Source organism: Phaseolus vulgaris, chromosome 11 (assembly GCF_051622355.1).
Source record: "Phaseolus vulgaris cultivar YP4 chromosome 11, ASM5162235v1, whole genome shotgun sequence".
NCBI classification, from domain to species: Eukaryota; Viridiplantae; Streptophyta; class Magnoliopsida; order Fabales; family Fabaceae; genus Phaseolus; species Phaseolus vulgaris.
The window spans coordinates 7,386,609-7,403,852 of record NC_143508.1 but is presented as its reverse complement, the minus strand read 5'-3'; the positions used below and the strand labels follow the sequence as shown (position 1 = coordinate 7,403,852).

Genomic DNA, 17,244 nt, shown 5'->3' with positions numbered 1-17,244 from the left:
AATAAATTTTTGATTTTTAAATTAGTTTCTATTATTGTTAAATGGTTTCTAAATTGGTATCTAATTAGCAACCAAGGTTTTTTCTACCAAATTTAGAAACTAAATAATTGATAGTTAAAACTTTGATAGCTAATTAGATATCAATTTAGAAATTATTTAACAATAACATAAATTAATTTAAAATATTTTTTTTAGTTTCTAAAATATCTCTAGTTTAATTATTATTGAAAATAATTATTTTGATCTTTAAAAATTAATTTTTATTTCTATTTGATGTCTGTTTTATTAACTTTATATTTTTACATGTAAAAATATGGCATAAAACTTGTGAAACAAAAACTATGAATTTTTAATGTTGAAATCTTATAAAAACAAGAACTTAGTAGAAAGTTAAGAAAATATATATTAAAGTGAATGATGAAATTAAATATATAAGATGAATAAATTAATAAATATTGGTGAGAGCATGGGATCTTAAAATCCGGAAAACATGATATTGAGTGTTGGAGATTGAAATGAGAGCATAGGGTTTGTGAAATGAAGTGTCTCTCCCAACATCTGTGACGTCAGACATTGCAAGACTACCTTAATAAGGGTGTTTTGTTGAGTCCTAAGTCATGTCCACACGTGGGAGTGGGACCCACACACCAGGATTAATGGAACAAGACTCTGAATTTCAAAAAAGTCAAAAGTCAAACGGTCAAAATAAGAACAAAGATAACAGCTTCCGATGATATCAATAAATTGGTTTAGTTTTGAGTTTGAAGGGCGTAGTTTGTGGACTTTCTCTTTCTTTCTCTTCTCTGTTGCATCCTCTGCATGGGGATTGGGAAACATCTTCCTCCTTCATTATTCTCTCTCTTCTTCCTCATCTTTTCTCCATTTTCATCGCTCACATCATTATTTCAGAACATAATCATCATTTAAATAACTCACCATACCTGTTCTATTTATGTCTTCAATGGTTGTTTGGGTTATTTATAATCTTCCTAGGGATGTTGTGTTTTTTATAAAAATTGAAATTTTTTTAAAATTAATTTATTTTGTTCGATAGAAAAAAATTATCATTTTTTATTTTTATTGTTACAGATATCACATCGACTAGAAATTAGAATATTTCATTTTATATAAATGGGTACAAACTTCAACCTCCATATTATGAGGTTGAATTAGACTTAAAATTCACTTTATAACGTGATATAAGAGTCATTTCGAGTTTATCCTAGCGAGTGTTTGTATTGGACTTATCGTGCCACCCACTATCGGACTATAACTATAATCTCTCACGCAAGCTGTGAGAGAGTGTGTTGAAAATTTTACATCAACTAGAAATATTACAAACCTCAACTTTGTAATAATTATCAATCTTATCTCGGTTCAAAGTAAATATATCATTGAAGTTTTTATTGATTCATTTTATATGATGATAATAAATAAATATGCTCTTACCTTGTCGGAAGGAAGTCCTTTCGTACTAAGTAATCAATAATAGTGCTCGAAGAGGTTGGCATATAATGCAGTTAGCATGTGATGGATAGGTTTAGAACCGATTTAGTTCTAAATTATTTCTCACTAGAGTATCTAATAAATTAAGTTCATCTTAGAGTTGGTTCTAAGTTTTTCTTATTATTTAAATACAAAAATGTGTTCAAATTTCTTTTTATGAATTTTGAAATTAGTTTAACATATACTTTTCGGAAAAGAAACTAAGACTCTTCCATTTATGTAATTTTATGTATCATAATTAAAACTATAATACGTAAATTAAATTAATTAGTTTTGACCCTTCTACATGAATGAAGATAATTAAGTTTATGGGATGATCTTTGAACATTGTTGTGACTGTGATGTTTAATAATATTCTTTTTAGAATATTAAGATCAATATCTTTCCCAAGAATATGACTTACTTTTTTTCAACAAAGAACCCTTGTTCGTGTACTGTCCTTAACATCGTGGAATGATATCGAAATCTTTGACATCATAATTCCACCACCTGTCTAATCAACCACTTAATATGGGAATCAGTGTCAACCATTAAAGAATCTGAATCTTCACTATAGATTGCCAGAATAAACTGAAAAATACACAAAACTATGTTCAGATTCTTCTAAAATACAGACTGAACACTTAATTAAATTTCGATTTGTGAAGTGTGTATAAGAAAAATTGGGAGTTTATGAAGAAAATTGGCTTAATTAGATATTAAGAGTGTTAAATTGCCGACAAAAATGTATCAAGTGGTTCTTACAATGATAGCATGCTGCAACGGAAGTGGTGGGAGTTGTGTTAGTCAAATGAATGGTTATGTGGAACATGATATATTAATGCAACCCTAATTTTTAAAATCATTAAGATTGTTTCTGAAATGATGAATTACATTTGATTACGACTTTTCGTTTTCTTAAAGGCCATACTATGTTCTAACATACAATCTCCACCAAGGATCAGATTTAAACATAGGATAACTCTTGTTAGCTACTGTCAGAACACAATGTTAAAGCGTAATTTATGGTATGCACTGTTAGTGTTAAGAAAATATTATAGATAAACTAATTAAAAATCATGATTGGTAGATTATGTTAAAACATAGTTATTATAAAATAAACTAGCTTACTATAACAGTGTAAAATATTAAATGATAAAAAAATACTCATAAAAATGATAAAAAAGATTACTTTTAATGGTTAGTTAGTTTATATATATTGAAATGAAAAATGATAAAACAAAAAAACCTAATAACTATTTTATTATATATATATATATATATATTTTAAAAAAAATAAACTTAAGAATATAGGAGTACGATTTTTATCTAATTATTTAAAAAAACATCAACAGACAATTTAACATTAAATGCTTCATTGATAAAACCGAAAGATATAACATAAGAGAATTTAACATTAAATAATCTATTAATAAAACCAAAAGAAAGTGGTTAGCATTACTTATCATGGTGCTCCTGTCATTTCATGGTTTGGTAACTGCGGTTACATAGGGTTTTAGTCTTAACGTATAATCATTAATTTTACGTATATTCTGGATAGTGGTATCACGTATTTAAGTTACTAACTACAATCTTCAGATGGTCAACAGTCAAGCAAAGACAATTGTTAAATCTACTTTAATTTCTAAATATATATTTTTTTCATCTTTTTTTAACAATTTTATGTAAATACGCCTTTTCCTTTTCTATTTTTAACCCCTTTAAATATCTATTTTCCTCTTTCTGGATAGATAACAGGAGAAAAGTAAAAGAAAAAAAAAAGTTATCAACTAGAAGAAGGAAGAATATTTCGCAATCAAAAAGTATATTTAACAATTGTCTTAAGCTATACGTCTCACGTTAAATCTATGTATTGATTAAATGACAATCAAAGAATCCACAGTTTGTTTACATATGAATTGGTGAGTGACCAGTGGAATTTTTTTCAATATTCGTTTTTAATTAATTGTTTGTATTTTAGTGATTTATCCCTACGGATTAAGATGATACATGTATACTCAATTACATGGAGAGCACAGTGAGTCCGTTGCGAAGTCCAATCGAGAAGACATCCGAAAGGAATGTGTATGTTTGTGGCAATGATCACAACTTTATATACTCCTTCATCTTATTTCCTGCTTTTTGACCCACCATAGTAGCTACCATACATGTACAAGCAAGAAGTTCTTCACCGTTGTCTCAATTGTTGGTTATAATCATCACAACCCACCAGCAAGCTTTACACTTCCTCAACCCTAGCATTATCACAAACAATCTTCCCTTACACTTTGGAAGGTTTCAGTGTACGGTTTCAGAGACCCCATTTAGAAGCTATCATTCCCACCATCTTTTAGCATAAACCCATGGCAGCTTAAAATGAACCAAACTTTTACCGTAATACAAAGACAGCCTACCGAAAACCCTTCCATTTCCGAGATATCAGTGGAAAACTATCGCTGGTGTACACAAAATGATAACATTATGCCAAGTAGCCTCGAATGTTCCACAATGATTGAGTCATGAAAATAGGCATTTCCTTAGTGTAAGTGTAAAATACAGATTGTCTCCTTAAAAAAGAAAATTAGCCTCCATAAACTTCTATTACCGGTAAAAGCAATTCCTCCAAGCTACACATTGGCCTCAAAGGACATTATCTGTTACCATGTCACGTCATAATAATTAAAGAAACGCACCAAAAAATTTATAAAAGAAACATTTACCTCTTCCTAACTTCAAATGTTAGGCTATAAATAAGATACATTCTTACCAAAATGAACCAAAATCTCGCAATAGTTTATCATACCAAATTAAAAAATAAAGCAAGGCAGAGTGACCCGTCCCACCCTGTTGCAAGTCAAAATTTAGCCGACCAAGACGAGCTAATGGGTTTAAGAAAGTACATTAAATACACAAAACCAAAAGCCGGGAAAGAAGACCAGATTAAGTATTCAATAAATGTGGGAATTCCCTTTAAATCACTTGCAGGTAGAGGCAAAACTTCAACTTTAAAACAAGCTTAATATCTAATGAGGCTGAATATAACAGAAACAGAACATAATGAAACAAAAATATACTGTACACTAATTTGTTGCATAACCTTGGAGTTCATCCACATTTTCATACAAACAATGGAACTAAGATTTAACATTCTGCTCATCACTCTAGAACAGCAACCTCTTTGTCAACCCTCCAGTAATTTGCATCGTTGAACTCCTTCACACCATGACTGCCGCCTTCTTCAGAATTTTCCTTTTCTGGAGCCTTTGACACAACGTTTCTTTTCAATGGTCCAGCTTCCCCAACTGTCCCTTCTTTGATAGCCTGTTCCATTGCCTTCTCGGAACCTTCTAATTCTACACCTACAAATTCCACATCCTCTTCAAATAGAGAGGGTACCGCTACTGATGTTGGACCTGAGTCACTGCTCCCATTAATTGAATCTGTAGTAGTTGGCAATCCATTTGAAGGAGGTACAGATTCCCCATTTGAAGGAGAATTCAGAAAAAGACTGTCTACCTGAGGCTTGATAGGCAAATTACTACCAGACTCGTCATGATCCAGAAAGGGATTCCTACTTGAACCAGAATTTTGCATATCTGATGGTTCACCCCATCCCACCCAATCAGGTAAAGGCCTATCCCCAAACAAGTCCTCATTGTCTGGTGCCTCAAACCTGAAGAATCCCATATCATGTGAAGGACTTGTCTTCCCACTTTCAAAGTCTAAGGTGCCCCCATTCACGGAATCACTGCCAGTTATTCCACTAAAGAAGTCTGTGCTTGAGCTAGATGTACCATTCCCAGTGTTTTTGCTGTCAGCCAATTCTTCATCCTCTCCAACCACTACCTCGTCATCACTACTGTTGCTACCACCATTTGAAGCTGAGTTCAATTTTATCTCATCCATCATCTCAGAGGATGATGTGCCCCCAGGTGCATCACCAATTCTGTCATCTTGAAAGGCAAACCAGTTGGAGTTTGTAAACAGATTACTGCATAAAAGAAAAACATCATCATTTAATGATGAATGAAATTAAAACACAAAACACTTCGACTGGAAATTTTGGTTGAAGAGACGGCAGTTACAAGCTCTGTGTCATACACAAAAAACAAATAGTTTAATACAACCAAATAAATTCAGCAACAAGCAGGGGCAGAATGTATTATGACGGAGGAGAATAAAACATGGAGGCAAACACAAGTCACACAACGAAGCAGAAAACCAAACTTAGATATGTTCATGGGTTATAAAATGAAAAATTATATCAAACAAAACCCTCTTATTATTTATCATGACACTAGGTGATGTCAGTTACAATTACCACACAAGGTCAATTGACTCGATCAAAGACCAAATCTTCAGAGATATTATTTATCATGGGATTAACATTGAAAATAAAATGCTTTTGTAATTGAATGTTTAACATCCAACAAAATGGGAAGAAGATCTCTATAAGGAAGGATAGAGCTTGTTTATAGAGAATTTATAAGCACAACAGAAAGTAAAGAATACTGAAAGCAAAGAATACTGATTATAATCCAAATTTAATTCTTCCATAGTTGCAATCAAAGAATATATCTCTAGTTTGTGACTACAAATTCTGCACTACACATCATTAAAAGTCCATAAAAGAATTACAAAAATAAAGGTTCCCGTATGGAATATGAAAAAGAAGTACAGAGTACAACCTAGTAGTAGAGAATGCACGTTTTTAGTTAAGGACATAAATGAGTGATTTATTCTATACAGGTTATTTTAACAAAATAGGATGCTCAATAAACAATTAGATCAAATTCTGCCTAATATGCATTCCAGCTATATGACAAAATGAATACTCACCTCCCTTGATCATCACCAAGTCTTAGGGATGATATGACTACTTCAGCAGAATCATCATCAAAGTAGACATCCTGCATTTGATAAAAACAAATGAATTTACTATCATCAAACAAAGAAAGCAAGATTACTATATTATGGCACAGCTATTATCATGTAAAAAATTTAAACAAAGGCCATAAGAGGGATTCCAGTTGTTATAGCTTTGCCCCGTGACAAGGGAAAAGGGTATGAAATAAAGATAAAAGGGAATGTGTGACCGTTAGGTAAGGAGTTTTTGCAGAACCTCAGTTCTGTAGTGTTCTGACTTTGGTTTTATTTTTCTGACTACAAGTAAGATTGAACCTGTGATTTTGATCTTTGTAATGATGGTTTATCCCAACTTTCTGTTATAAAATACTAATTTCCTACTTTCCTAAAGCAATATATGTTAGTTGATTACTGTGTAAAACTTTAAGCAGGCTACAAAAGTAAAGCAACTAAGGTGCAAAACAATAAAACTACGGGGCACAAAACACAACAATTGTGCAAATGGATGACAGCCACAATGAGTGAGACAGTCACCTAGTTTTTAAATGAGACATTTTTAAGCCCAAAAGTGGTTCTCCAAATCCCTGAAATTAGCCAGATCAAATACTCCAGTTATATTAAAAAACTATTACCTCATCATCTCGATCAAGACCACCATGTTCCTGTAACAGTGATTATTGCATTAGTCCACTATTTATTTAGGTTGCAGATCCAAGGCAAGGAAAAAAATGGGGAATTAAAAGAAAAAAGTGGGGAGGCAGATGATTCAAGATTAAAGACACAGTGCATGCATACAGAGAGGCTAAGAAGCAACCAACAACTACAAACCTCTTCATTATCTTCATTTCCATAAATTTTGTATCTAAAAGCCTGGCTCAAATTATTTGCTAAAGCTGCAACATCATAGTCTCTGTCATGAAGGTCTTCATCATCACTATCCCTCATCCTATCTTGTAATGCAGTTGGGCGTCTTCAGAAAACATGAAACAAAGAAATCAATCAAGATGAAAAAGGATTCAAAATATCCACTCTGCTATATTTCTGATTTCATACACAGAAAACCGTGCCCACCCAATCCTTCTTGGTGCTTTTGATAACCTCACTTGCTGTCATATCAAGACAGGGCCTTGGCCATTTAATGTTTTGTAACCGAAATTTCCACCACCACCACCGTCATGTTCAATAAAATCACTGAACCTCACAGTAATGCTTCTTGTAAATATTTGGAGCTAGAAAATTGAAATTAGAGCTTACCCACAAGCCCAACGGTGAACATTCTCAACCACATTACGCTGCTGAAGAACAGTAGCTTGCCACTCGTTCCACTCGCTATTCTCCTACAGCAATAGTTAAAAAAGATTTAGTTTAAAAAACATCCCCGCCAACACAATTAAAATGCAAGCTGAACCTCACAGTTCAAGGAACCGGAAAACTTTTCAACTTAAAGGACAAGGAAGTCTGACTAGAACACACAATATAATAGCAATGTTTCAAGATCTAGCACTGGTATCCAAAGCTTCAACACTGTTAAACCATTTCTTATTTAGTGAACCAGGCACATTAAGGAATTGTTCAAATTCTACGTGAAAAAAAAAATGCCTTTTCAGAAGACTGAATAAGCATCTGATCTGATATGAGATTTTAAGCAAAGCTGTCAATGATTCAATTCAGATATTTGTATGGTTGGCTGACTAGAACACACAATACAATTGCGGTGATTCATGATCTAACACTGGGATCTAAAGCTTCGACAATGTTACACCATTTCTTACTTCTACAATTATTATTAGTGAATCAGACACATTAAGGAGTCATTCAAATTCTCCACGAAAAAAAATGGCATTTTCAGAAGACTGAATAATCATCTGCTAAGAGTTTTTCAGCGAAGTTGTCAATGATTCAATTCAAAGCAAACATCACAGTTCTCAGATATTTGTTGGGTTCACAACCACATACTAGGAAAACCATGAATCTTTTCTCTGCAAGTAAATACAAAACTTACCTGGAGACATGTCATAATATGGCTTTGGTTATGAGCCAAGTGAACAAGTTTGTTGAAAATTCGAGTAATATGTCCAATGTTTCCTATCCGTGTTCCCCGTTTTCCGGCAGCAGGTAACGTGGGCTGTAAAATCACAAATTTAGTTGAAAAAGATGTTCTTGTAAACTTCACAGCATACAGAGACTATGCATACAGTTCATATGGAAATGTATACAGTGTGCATGAGATATCACTTTAACTCAGGTGATGCATCTTTGTTTTCATTTTTATTCAATAAAACACGGGAAAAATCAAGGTAACTTAACACACTATCAAAAGTTTCTTAAATCAATTAACTTTCCTTCTACCCTAGGTTGGGTTGTAAATTAGTGGCTTCAAAATACAGACTACTGAAAACCTGGTGAACAAATCAAGTCCCATCTATCAGTTTGAAATATAATTTACCTGATTGCTTTCAGCAGAAAGAATGGAATTTTTATCTGCTTGGAGAAACCTTCCAACTAAATCACAATCTCGAAGCACATGATCAATGATGGCATTAGATTTGCTCTCCAGACATGATGATATGATGCTTTCTATGTGATGGTGTAATGAGTTATTGTACGGATACCTGTATTTTAGTACAAAATGTGTCAAGAGGAGATATCTACAACTCTCCAGAATTGGAAGAATTAAAGTTGCTTACTCAAAGAAAAGATCAATGACTCGTTGAATGGTTCCTGAGTTTGCCAATTCTTTTTCTGCCACTTCGTTTCCAGTTTTTAAAAGTACAGCAATAAACTCCACAATCTGAAATGAATTGCAAGTTGGTCAGAAAAGAAAATACATTCAAAACAGAGATTAGCCCTCTATCCTTGCTCAGGAATATGAATGTTTATAGTACTCAATGAAGGTTATCAATGGAACTAAATTCAATAATAATTGCCAAACAACAACATAGTTCTGGAAGTGGCAACAATACCAATAAAATTTTAAAGAAAAAACATAACAAACCTTTAATCGATGCTTGCCAAGTGGAGGTCTCAATTCACCATACGTTGTAGGCAATACCTTACTATCGGATGACACATCCAAAAGCACAAGCAATTCACCTGTAGATAACAAGCGCAATCTTTATGACGTGATAGGGCTGCTCAAATAAAATAAATCTGTACAAGAAAATTGTTGGCATATCATTCTTCAAGCATAACATGGTCCCCCAATGAAAACACGAGAAGGACTGAAGGATACAATATCTTTAACCCAGAAACCTTGCTGGCTATTGACAACTACACAGATTTGTAAGAGAAAGACTAGACTTAAAAGGAATATAAAAATGAAAATCTATAAATAAATTATTCAGGTTACAGGTGTGGCAGTGGAACAAAAGAAATAATGGAATAATATAAAGAAAAAGAAAAGAGGGAAGAGATGAACGAAATAAGTAATGTAAAATAAAAAAAAAGAAAACAGGTTGCGGGCAATGCAGTGGTGACAGCTGCGCTGCATCTCAACAGCGGCACTGCAGCGGGTCATAGTCCAAACAGAGTCACGGATCACTGAAGTTGGTTGAACAGTCTGGACTTTTTGGTTTAGAATTGCATTCGTTAAAAGCTAGGTTAGTTATTCCTTTTTTTTAATTTGGAATGGTTAGTTTAGGTTAGGTTGTATGACCTAACCCTTTTTCTTTTTCACTTTATTGGGTCAGGGTCGGGTTAAAAGAAGAACCCATAACAATTATTCAAAAGAATAGGATTTTTTGCCTCGGGTCTGAATCACACTGATCCAAGGCTTATTCTTTTCTTCTTCTTACTTAAACGGGTGCAGATCTGAGAGCCCATTTCTGCCATCTCTATCCCACAACACCTAAAGCGGCCATGATGAGCTGCATGAAAACCCACATTGCCACCACCATGCTGTGGTGGCCAACCAAACATCAGCTACCTATTTCCGCCATGGTTGATTTTGATAACACTGAATAATAATTACAATTTTGCTACAAAAAATGAAAATCATTACATAGAGGTTCTAAACTAAGAAACATACAATGCCCCGCCCCAATAAAAGACACACATATCCCCTTTGTTGTGGGCTTCACCTTTGGATAGTTTTCTTTGAAATCTTATTTCCAACAATATGATCATACATCTCATAACATGATTAAAAAAAGGTACAACCTTTTCACCATAATTTCCTCAGTCATTTTATGCAATCATCCTACCCATGCAACATAACTAAATTAAAAAAAAAAGCCTGGTATCAAGCATATAAACTGTCCACTTATGGAGAGATAAAACAAATTATACTTACCAAGTTTAGGTAGCATTGCACCAATAGTATCTGGGTTTACAGGAATTGGTGGTTCATACATGTTTTGACTTCGGAATGAATGAAAAAATGGAGATGGAATAGCTGATCTTTTGGGATCCAACAAAGAAATACACACAGAAAGTGAGTTGACAAGGCTAGACTTTGATTGTGAATCTTCCAATGCATAACCCAAAATTTTTGCAACAAAACTGCAAAGTAGCAATTTTAATAATCAATTTATAGACAAGTGTTAGGAAAAAAATAAAGCTTTGCAAGACAAAACCTTGGACTTGAAAGCTTAATTGCTAGAGTTGAAGATGATGCAACTCGAGTTATGGTACACAAAGTTTCAGCAACATTGGCATGAACTTCAGGAGGACTCTGATTAAAAAGAAAAAGAAAAAACACAGCTGTCAAATTATTCATAAGTATAACAAAAGACAACAAGGAGGCAAATAGCCAACAAAATTCAAGCACTCAAGTACAACTATAAATTGGATCTTAGTTTCCCATATTTTTTCTATTTTAGCTCCAAAAGGAAAAATATGGCTTTTGAAGACCCTATAAAGGTAAACTCAACACCAGAACCCATCTTGAGTTGTAGCATTCCTAACAAAATTGTGTTGAAAGGGCCAAAATTTCTTTGCTGGCCAAATCACACACTCACACTTGTAGAAAATGCCTAAATTTAAGAGTAATACTTCATGCAACTTCAATGAATAAGACTTGAATAGCATACCAGGCATGCATAAGAATGGTTAGGTGGGGTCAAGGTTTATAGAAGCGCAGAACTGCCACTGCCTGTTAAAGGGGCTGTTGTGGCGATGGTAACAAACCAAATAGCTTGTGCTATAAGTAGCACTAGGTGTTGACTCCAAAAAATACCTTAGAATAGAAACATTAGGCCTTTTATGGAGGGCTACTTTAGAGATTTTGGTTTCCCAAATTTAAATCTATATATGTAATAATGGTGAATATGATAAATAATACTCAGATTTAGAAGATGATGACTGATAATTCCAATCTAGGAAGCCAGATATTGATTTTTGTTGGTGTTTATTTGTATAGTTTGCTTAAGACACCTATGACTTTTTATAGTGAATTATAAATGTTATTAATTTTGAGTAATTTTTATAACTTCAGATAATTTATATGTATATAGTATTACATCATATAAACTATAAAAATATTCAGCATAGCAAATGTCTCACAATACACAATCTCGCTATAGCATTTTCAGACTCAGTCACTACGCACCACAATGTAGGATTTAAAACTCTTACAAAATAGACTTTAAATCTAACTCTACCTCATAAATTGACTTGTAAAGTGAGATTCACACCCACTCAAATATCATAATTTGGTTATATCACTAGTCGATGTGGATCTCCAACATAATACCTCACACAGAAGATTGGATTACTCAAGTGTGGGACTAATTTAGTGGGTGGTCTGATAGTAGTCCAACAATGGGTAGTACAATAGGCTTGACAAACCATACTAGGATAAGCTATAATACCATCTTAGAAAGTAGACATTAAGATTAATTCAACCTCACAAAACCGGCTTCATAAAATTAGGCTTGCACCCACTTATGTATTATAATTTGGCCATATCTTTAGTTGAAGTAGGATCTCCAACACAAAGATTGAGTGAGATAGGTCAAAGAATATCCCCATAGATCTTCTACTAATAAGTAGGGATGGAAATAAGTCAATTGTTTGTCAAGGACCCAAGGCCACTACTTATAAGTAATAAAAAAATATTAGTCTATCCAATAAAAAAGTTATATAGCTGAAGAGAAGAAAGAAAGCATAAAATTACAAGAATTAAAATGAAGTGAAATAAAAAAAAACAAATATAAGTCGTAAAGACACGACTATAATTTATTTATAAATTATTATTAGTATAAATTTTAAGATAATTATTATACAAATTGATATTTATGTGATGAACAAGGCCTATTGGCCCTTTGAGGCTTGTTGACCTAATTAGGCTTATTGGCCAGTTTATAGGTCTTTCCATAAAACAGGCCAAGTAACCAGGCTTTCAGATCATGTAAGACTTTTAAATAGGTCAGGCAAAGGCTTAAAAAAAGGTTTGTAATAGGTAAATAGGCCAGATTTAATGATATAGACAAAGGTCAGGCCCGCAAAAGCCTGGCCTCTTTTCACCCCTACTAATAAATAAGTGGATAACTCCTACAAAGCACGGTAAACTAAGTCTCGTTTCAGCAAGGTGTGCATGCATCATGTAACTAATCAGCAACAACTAACAGAAAGACTATAAACACAGATATAGATATTTTACTTACAGATGGACTTAATTTATCAACAATCATCTCAAGCAGGTTGCTTTCAGCCAACCATTGCATCACATCTATAAAATTGGGATATACATGGTCATCAGCACCTACTAGTCGAACCAAAACCTGTACAAATAACTTAATTTAGGACCCATTCTAGCACACCACAGTAGCAAGACCAAGATCTCAATAATAATATAACTGCTATATGGATGTTTACCTCCATAATAGATGTAATGCCTATCAAATCTACAAGTTGGCGGAAAACATGCTGATGGGCCTGCAGAAAGTATGCTGAAGAATGAATGATAGATGATAGCACAAGGAATAGAAATTCACATACACCACATCACAGAGTGAGACTAACAACAAAAGGAATAAGTTTTATATCTGGTAGTATTTTGCTGTCTCCTTAAAATTGCCACACTAAAAAAGCATAGTCTATTATGATGAGTTTGAATTGGATTGATTTTTGATACAGTAATATCATTGGTAGGGGAAAAATTGTTGGTGTCACTAAATAAAAATGTTTGATCATTTGGATTTATAATAAAAGATTATATTATCAACAAAAAAAATAAGTTCATTTATGATAAAATAACTTCATAGATAATGATTAAAAGGTAAGAAATCATTTATCATTTAACTTTTATTTTCCTCATTATCCTCAACAATAGATTGATTTAATTTAAATGAAAATCAACTACTACAAAGAACTCTAAACTAGTTTTATAATTTTACAATAAAAATATATTATTTTAGACAGTCCAAATGAAATAACTTAACACTTTTCACCTAACATAGCCGAACATATACTTATTTCATACAACCAATTATTGAAATAATTTCAAAAACTAATCCAATAGAAACACACTATAAAATCACATTGGTTTACTTACTTGAACATAATTCATCAGTGGTACTGTCTTCCGTATCATTAGACAAATAACAACCTGCAAAATTAAACAGAAATTATCATAGAGCAAGTGCTTTAATACAACCATACAACTATTGTAAACAAAGTGTCACAAACTAAAAATTCAAAATTACCAAGAGAGTATACCTTGCTAAAGTACCCAGCCAGTAAGGTACTATGAGAACGATCAGGTGCCAAGAAGGAAAATAATAAGTTCATGAGCTGCAGTAACAACAATAGTAAACAGAAATTCATTTAAGCAAAGCATTAATATAGGACTTCAAACAAAAAAACAAACTATGTAAAGAATAATGTAGTATACTACAAACCTCTTCTTCATCCACCAAGGTCTTCAAAATTACATCAATTTCACATGTAAAGATCTCACAGGCAATGAATGGGAACCTAAATCATATAACAATAATCAGATGATAAAAGGGAAACAAGAGAGTTGAAACGTAACCCTTCTGCAACAAAATTTCAATTACAACAGCATACTTGAAGACCCGTTTGTTTTCAGCATCCTCCTGTGGTTCTTCAATGATGTAGCGTAGCAATTGCTCCACCTGGGTTCTATCTCTCAGACTGAAATAAAAGAAAAAACACAAGACAATAACAAATAATTACTAAAATTATTAATTATCTTTTAGTTGAATCAGTAATGCATAATCCAACCTGAGTTAGTGCAATTCAGCAATAATACGTCCACTTAAACTTAAGGTAAAATTGAGTACAGAAAATATGAAAAAAGGCCACCAATAACAACCAAGCCTTGATTACACCAAAGGGTAGGGACAGCTACACGCATCAAATGATCTATTGGACTTTGTCAAAATACCGAAAACATAAGCACAAGAATGGAGAAAATTTCTCAAGGGCAGGAAAAACTCTATTATTTCAAACTGATTAGAAACATACAAGTTGATGAGACGACTGTTTAAGGCCTTGCATTCTTGGATTATTTCCTCCTCATCCAGAAGTTCTTCCAAAGTGAAGTTCTCCTTGTCCAATATTACCTCCACCTACAGAACACCAGATACAAAACAAGACATTGAGCAAGTAAATATGCAAGGCAAGCTTTCAGCCGCTAGATAGTTTGACAATTAAACAACTGTACAAGCTTCAAATTCTTCCCCGTCAATTACAAATTATCACTAAAGACCGTCGTTACATGAGGGAAGGCAAAAGAAACGAGATAACCTTGAGAGAGTAATCCAAGAATTGCATATGAATTCAAATCTACACAGGTTCTTTCTTTCCTTCGTTTTTCTTTTTTAGTACACTTTGCAATAGTTTATGTGAACTGGCTCTTACCGAAGAGTTTTTCATTTCTCAGTGAAATTACAGACAAAACAATAATTAAAGCACGTAAAACTGCGAGAGCCGAGCCAAGCTGAGCTAGACGGATCCCAAAAACATAAATTACGAGAGCAAGTGAAAGAACAATTACTAAATTGGCAATTAAACGAAAGAAAAAAGAGCGCGCGTTAGAAATGGGGAAATAAAACCATGACTGAAACTAAGCGATGGTATAATTAACAAGAGCGAGAAAGAGAACAACGAAACGCAGTTTGAATTCGAGAATTCCAGTTAATTAGCAGAGGAGAAAGGGGAAAGAGAAAACTCACAGGGGAGGAGGAGGAGATAGCGGCGAGCTTCCAGAACATGTGGGAGAAGATAAGTGAAGAGCGAAGGAGAAGGTGTGTAGATCTGCGAAGGGTTGGCGAATCTAGGCGCGGAACATGGAAATGAAAGATAGGAACCTGAAAACCCTAATTTGGAGATCGAAAAGGTGCGAGGGCGTGGAAGATCGAAAGAAGAAACGAGAGCGAAAGAGAAAGGGATAGAGAGAGAAAGAAGAGAGGAGAAAAAGGGAAATAATCGTAGGTGGTGGTAGCTACGGTACGGTAATGGAAGAAGAAACGACGGTGAAAGAGAGGGCGCTCTACTAGTACAAATTGGGATGTACTCTCTCTCAAATCAGAATTGCATTGCCACACAACTACAATACCATCTCCAGCTACATAACATGGATACATGCGTAATTACGTATGTATAAACGTATGTATGTACCTCCCATTGTTTTTATTTTATTTAGGGAAGGATGTATCTATACGTCTATCTACGTACGCATACACCATGCACTCTACACCTACTGTGATGTTTATTTTATTTCCATATCGTTTCTATTGCAAGATTTTTTTTAATTAATCCTATTTCAAACTTTTAACTAGTTCTTTGAATATTATTTTTTTTACTTACATTTGTTCTTCTATGTCACTTTTTCTTAATATACTATTTCAATTTATTTTAAAACTATTCAATACGTTGCCAAAATATTTTAATTAGTTCATTAAAAAGTAAACAGCAGAGGCCTTTTTAATAAAATATAATTCTAAGGATTGAATTAAACAAATTAGGAAGGTAATAAAATTATTAAATAATCCAATAACCTTCAGATTTATAAAATTAAATTTATAGAAGTAAAAGAAAAAGGATAATGATTAACCGCATCCTGCACAAAGCTCAAGTGCACCACATGATTTTCCCTCTAGTGGGTCAACCTAGGAGACACGTGTCATGTGATGCACAGAGAGATCCTTCTTCCTTCGCTTTTGGTCACAGTCACGTGCGGGGACCTTAGCAAATTCCCATCATCATGGTAGTCATGCATGGAACATAGCTACATACATGCATCCATGTTCCACCATGCTGTTATCAGATTCAAATCAAAATTCAAAAAGTGACAGTGGGCATAAAGAACATATAGTAAAGTATTAATATATAATTATACACATCTTAAATAATTTCAATTATTACATATTATTGTATATTACTATGTATGCACAAATTAAAAGAAATGTTAATACGAAACAATAATAATGTGAATGTTAACTTTCGTATAACTTTCTTATCACTTTAATTTATTATGAGTTTTTCTCAAGCTTAAGTGCATGTTATGAACAGGTAAATAATGTCTTCTACTTAATCTAAGCCACCATTAACTAAACTTCGAAAAACCTCTTATTTTTACTTTTCACGATTATTGTAGTTTATTTATTGTTTCTTTCACAGAGAATATGTTCTCTAGTTACAGATTTTTCGAATTGTTTAGTCATATTTAATATTAATTTTTATGCAATCATACTCAAAAACAATATATTTAGTCATAAGTTATACAATGTAAATCAATGGATTCGAGTTTTATCAATTAAACTACTTTCATGCATCATTTTTTTCAAAATTTCACTATTTATAATCATAATACTTAATATTATTATTATTTATTACGCCGTAATTATTTTTTTAATGCGTTAAAGAAGTTTACATATGTCATTGGTTGATATAAAATGAACACATTTTAATTTAGATTCCTATAGT

At 33.1% G+C, this 17,244-nt stretch overlaps 1 protein-coding gene across 2 annotated transcripts; it reads right to left on the bottom strand.

The window, feature by feature from the left end:
* Positions 1 to 4,543: 4,543 nt before the first annotated feature.
* Positions 4,544 to 15,926, bottom strand: LOC137833017 (uncharacterized). Of its 2 annotated transcripts, none has more exons than XR_016517553.1 (19): positions 15,492 to 15,926; positions 14,782 to 14,885; positions 14,362 to 14,448; positions 14,193 to 14,268; positions 14,011 to 14,085; positions 13,847 to 13,900; positions 13,168 to 13,227; positions 12,957 to 13,073; positions 10,926 to 11,023; positions 10,643 to 10,851; positions 9,347 to 9,444; positions 9,039 to 9,142; positions 8,798 to 8,963; positions 8,354 to 8,476; positions 7,606 to 7,688; positions 7,180 to 7,321; positions 6,886 to 7,013; positions 6,325 to 6,395; positions 4,544 to 5,476 (listed from the first exon to the last, which is right to left on the bottom strand). XR_016517553.1 is itself a non-coding variant. In XM_068641415.2 (19 exons), exons 1-19 carry the CDS (start codon positions 15,528 to 15,530, stop codon positions 4,642 to 4,644), a joined length of 2,571 nt encoding a protein of 856 aa, XP_068497516.1. In that variant the 5' UTR covers positions 15,531 to 15,926; the 3' UTR covers positions 4,544 to 4,641. The 2 variants fall into 2 exon arrangements, 1 of the variants encoding a protein (XP_068497516.1); XM_068641415.2 differs by having other exon boundaries at positions 6,984 to 7,013.
* Between the last annotated feature and the right edge of the window lie 1,318 nt (positions 15,927 to 17,244).